The 5462-nt window shown below is 43.8% G+C and overlaps 1 protein-coding gene across 1 annotated transcript in view; it reads left to right on the top strand.

Moving 5' to 3' along the window:
• Positions 1–5462, top strand: part of ARFGEF3 (ARFGEF family member 3) — a 168086-nt gene that overhangs the window by 42451 nt on the left and 120173 nt on the right. The window contains 1 exon segment of the mRNA XM_025200306.1: positions 501–632. Within this exon segment, the coding sequence (XP_025056091.1) occupies positions 501–632 (132 nt within the window).

Here is a 5462-nt window from a genome sequence, read left to right as displayed (position 1 = left end):
TGAACAACGTATAGAAAAGTGCTAGCTATACTGCCAGGCCAGCCTGGTTTTCCACTCTGTACACCTATTGAAGCCTTATTTCTAAAATAGAAGTTATATACTCAGTTGAGGGCTTTGCTTGAGTTCAACAACCTTCAGGGATTCATGTGTTAGACTGCACCAGAAAAATGGCCTTTTTTGAGATCATTTGAGCTTCCAGGAAAAAAATCAGAGGGGAAAGAAATAATAGAATTCAGGAATGAACCAAAAAGTGCTTTAATTGCTCTGTAAACAAAGCTTAGAGTCTTTCCTTCTCAGAAATCCATTAGGATAGGCAGATATACAACTGTTTTCCTTGTTTGTCTTGCTGTAACTCAGAAGAGCTAGGCCCAGGCTGAAATCCCACTGTGCTAGGTACTTTGCAAACATTAATATCTAATAGGGACTTGCGAGGGAGCTGGATAATGAAAGCTCACAGAATATGCCGACTCTAAGATTAAAGTGCCTCTGTCTCTTTGCAGAAGCTGCTGTCTGATGACAGATTTGTATCCGTGGAAACAGACTCAGATGAGAAGCAGTTGCTTAATCAGATGCTGAATGCTGTCAAAGTGACTCCTTCACTCAACGAGGACCTGCAGGTAGAAGTGATGAAGGTTAGTGTTTTGCAGACGTCAGTGCTTGCGACAGAGACTGGCTGACTCAATCCTGGGGCTTGCAAATAAATTTGCAAGCATCTTGGAAAGGTTCTTATCCTGTCAGCATATGATCCTTTTTCCTGTTGGCAGTGAATGCTTGTTTTCCTTGTTACCTGAACGGTGTTACATCAGATTAAATGGAGATCCCCAGAGTATTGTATCTTAACCTGATTATCTGCCATTTTAATGCTACCCCAGACTATGCAGTAGGAGGTGCCTTTAAACATGCAGATCATTTACTATGGTTTGACAGCTGCCTTGGAAGAAGCTTACAAATAATGTAGGGAAGGGGCCAGCAACCTCTGAATCCTGGAGCCATTGGATCCAGCCCATGGCTCCAGGGGTGGGGGGTGCTATTGCTGTGCCATGCTAGTGCTGTCCATCAAGGGAGAAGCGGCAGTGGCAGCTAGTTCTTAGTGCCAGCCCGTCAGGTCACTCCAACCTGCTGCCACAAATGGTTGCTGACCACTGGTATTGAAGTGCGTGTTTTCAGAAGAGTTAGATGCTCAGTGTTTGTATGCACCCAGAGCCTCAGTCTGTAGTGACCTTAATTATTTGCATATGCAAGGGCAGTGCTCACATTTGAAAGCTTGGACCATGTTGTTTGTCCATTCTTTGTTTCTCACTAAAGCCCTGTTTGCACTTAGAGCTTTGTCCTCATCTCTGGTGTCTCAAAATATCTGTCTCTGAAGCTGTGTTGGAGCCACTATCATTTTTATATAATTAAAGCAAGCTGTTATTCCTAGATGTGCTTGTACAGCTTTAGGATGTTAGTTGAGGCTGCAGATAAGTTTTGTTTGATGCAGGCCTTGTTTGTCCTGGGATATGACCCAGATCAAAATGGGCATGGCCTAGTCATTTACACATATCCCCATTCCAAGCTCCACTGCTGTTCCTCTGCCAGCTATGATCACATAGCCTTGCCCGCTTGTGCAGAGGGGGAAAAAGCACAGTAGCTGTATAGATGTATACAATGACGTCCTGGGAAAAAGTATTACCACCAGCAATGTGTTTTATCCCACATACTTTAGAGCAGAGGATCCCAAACTTTTTCTTATTGCGCACCCCCTTCCAGACTTCCTAGTTGCCTGCATACTCCTACCAGCATACAGTTTATATTTTAACCCCTTAAATGCCAGTTATTATTATAATGAAAATTAAATCCTCCTCTACACAATTTCTCCTCCATACCCCTGCAGAGGTGTCTTGCCACCCCCCAGAAGTATGCATACCACAGTTTGGGACCCTCTGCTTTAGAGGGACTTGAGGCAGGAAGGTGGATGTGTACATCTGTAGGATTCCTGGAGAAAAGGCTTTGTGATGTCTGTTTCCAGCCTCAGTGAAATGGGATGCTCATCAGGAGCCACTATCTACGAAGGGTACATGGGGATGGTGACAGGTTGTCTTGACAGGACAGGACAAGACTATCAGCTTTGGAGGTACCAGCCCTCAATCCCTGTTTAAAGATGCAGTTACATTGAAATTTGTGCTCCATAGTAGTATTCATGTGAAAGAATACTGTGATGGATGGTTCCCAGTTGTTTATACATTAATATTATACCAGATGTAAAGAATTTATGCTTGATATCCTCTGTTTTTTGGATAGCTGCTTACTGTTGGAAAAGGAAACTCTTTAAGGACAAACTCTTGACAAATGTTAACAGAGGACTTGCTGCATGTTTAATGCACCTCTAGAGATGTCTCCTATAGAATTAAGATGCCTGAGAGAAATAGTCCAAAGGACTTGACCATTGTGTGCTCTTAGATTCAGTTGCTGCCATTTATTTGGCTTGCAGATTGTTTAGTTTTCTCTCTCCTCTTCAGCATCCATACCTGGCCTTGTACTTTACAACACAAAAATAGCTGCACTGAAACTGCACCATGTTAGCAATGTATGCTGTTGGCTGATTTGACTTGGTGGTGGTGGTGTTCAGAACCCTGCAGAACTCTTCTGCCTGAAAGGGGAGTGACTTTGAGCACAGTAGCGATAGACAAAACCATGAGGCTCAGAGCAGGAGGGCTATGTTGGGGCTGTATCAGGGAACAAGGTTCAGCACTGGCTAGCAAGGAAAGCCTCTTTCCTGAAGGATTTTTCCATCTGATAGAGACCCTAAGCACCAGTCCAATTAAGGCCTCTCTCTAGCTCCATCCAGCACACTGCCTCTCTCCCCTCAGGGGTAAGAGGTGACAAGTTCAGGACTAAGAATGAACATGTAGGCAGTAATAGGGACTCTCCCCCATCCCCAAACAGGAGAGTTTCCTACTCTCTGCTGCAAAAGGCCTGGAAACGGATTAGAGAATCTGGTCCTATGTTTTAGAAGTGTTAAAGGTCACGGGCCTTGGCAAACCATTTTTTGTCCTAGTTCATTAGGAAATAACTCCCCAAAGCATATAGCTAGACTGTCTAAGGTAGGTAGTGTATTGCATCTAAGAATGTTGAAATGCCTTAAATATGAAGTTCCTAGCTCAAGCCAGCACTGTTATACATTTTCAAAACATCCTTTTTATCTCCTTGCCTCTCCCTCTTCCCTCTAAATTATGTATCTTTGGAACTCTTATCTAGCCCAGTTCCTCTTGTTGTTGGTCTGACATTCTTCTCAAGTTTCATACTCCCTTGTGTAGATTAGCTTCCCCCTTTCAAGTTTTAGGGAGGAAAAGTTAGCTATAACCTTAACTACAAAACTTTCCATTATTTGGCTAAGACAAGAATATACTTTCATTACAAAAAATCACTGAGATATTACGAAAGAAAGGAATATTACAGTAATCTGCAGTTACCTTCTGTCTTAACTGTGTGGCGATAAGATAATATACATATTTACTATGTATACTAAGACTACTTTGAGGAAGGAATGAGAGGACACTGAAATAAGAATAATTTGGCTTTTGCAAATAGGTTACCAATTTAAAACTTGACTTGAGTCAGTGTACACACTGGAAGGAATTGTTCCAGGAATACTGCCTAAATAGTATGCTGCCCTCTTTGTCTGTGCAATGTTTCAATGCATCAATGTGGCAACAATACTTCTGAAAGGGCTGTTCAGCTGTATTCACTCACATCACACCTTTTACAAGTGTTTATACAGGTGCATTCTGGGCATCCTGAATTATTTATTCTCTATTGTTTTTTGCCATTGCTTGGAGCAAGAGTTTCTGCATTTACCAAACAAAAGTACTGCTTGTTGGAATTCAGAGACACTGTATTCTTGTTAGTATGAAGTCGAGCAGAAGACTGGCAGATTTTCACCTTACAGACTAAATTAGATACATACAGTCCAAGCTTTTGTGAGCATCTGTAGATGTGAGCTCCAGCTCATGAAAGCTTGCGTTAGATGCATCTCTAATTTAGTTAGTATACAAGGTACAAATATACTCTGCCTTTTCCTTTTGGAATTCAGTCAGAAGAATTAGTTGAGCCAGTGGACACATCTACATGAGACATTTGCTGTGCAGCTAAATTAGGCTACTGTGCATTAAACGTTGCATGTCTACACGTGTGCCCCTGTTAGGCTGGAGTAAACTAATTTACTCCACAGCAGGATACCTTTTGTAAGTACAGGTACTATCCTGCTGCAGATTAAAAAACTCAGCACCAGCACACATACAGACCCTGTCCTGGCTGACTGGGGAATGAGGATAATTTAGTATGGAGCTGCTTGTCAGCTAGCCCCACACTGAAGCACACTCATGCCCCAGCCAGTCCCTCCACAGCACATTGAGCCAGGAGGAGCAGCCCTGACTTGTAGGCTGCCTTCTTCTCCCCCCACCCCCCTTCCCCAGGCTTCTTGGCAGCTGGAGCTTCTCCAACCTGCTCAACATGCTACAATGAGTGCAAGAGTAAACATGGCTCCCAGAAGCAATAAACTCTGTTGTGATAAGTAGGGGTGTGTGAAACGGGCCATATTTGATTCGGATTCGGCCCGAATTGGGGACAGTGATTCAAGTCGTTGATTTGGATCGCTGTCCCAATTTGATTCATCACTGTCCCGATTTAATTCATCCGAATCTGAAGATTCAATGCCGAGTCGGAGAATCAGCAATTTGGCCATAGACGCAGCTTTAAGTTTTTTCTACATACCTTGAGGTACCAGCACAGCCCATGATTGCTGCAATGCTGGGGTGCATTGCACCCCACCTCAGTGCGCCCCAGACCCAGGAGGCACCAGTCGCCGAGCCAGGAGGGCACTCCCCAGTGCTTCTGGTCCACTTTTGGGTCTGCTGCAGAGCACACTGGGGATACACCTGTGCTCCTGTGGGACGCTCCATCCACCCCAGTATCTTGGCATTCATGAGCTGCCTGGTACCTTGAGGTATGTAGAAAAAACACTTAAAGCTGTGTCTGCGTCCGAATTGTCGAATCTCTCTGAATCGATTCGGAGGGTTCTGATTCGATTCAGAGAGATAAAAGGGTCTCCTAATTCAGTTTGGAGATTTGGCCACCAAATCAGGATGAGTCTCTGCCAAATTGAATTGGCGACTGAAGCTTCGCACAGCCCTAGTGATAAGCCCTGGAATTATTGCAGCACATTAATGTGCACATGTAGGCATGTCCAGTGAGAACTTTCACACTTAAGGGAATAAAAATAGAACCAGTTAAGTTGGGTGTCTGAGGTGTTGCAAAGATTTTTAGTTCAGACTAACTGATACAAGAAAGGTCTGTAAACACTTAAGACGGCTAGTGTGTGGTTACAGGGTAACATGAGTGTCTTGCAAGAGCAGTGTGTTCCATTCAGAGGATTTTAAAAATACCTTTTTATCAGGTATAGCTGAGACCCCCCCCCCCCCCCC

The sequence above is a fragment of the Alligator sinensis genome, unplaced genomic scaffold, assembly GCF_000455745.1.
Source record: "Alligator sinensis unplaced genomic scaffold, ASM45574v1 scaffold542_1, whole genome shotgun sequence".
Lineage (NCBI taxonomy): Eukaryota > Metazoa > Chordata > Crocodylia > Alligatoridae > Alligator > Alligator sinensis.
Note: the sequence above shows the minus strand (reverse complement) of the source record. Positions and strands in the feature narration are given on the sequence as shown.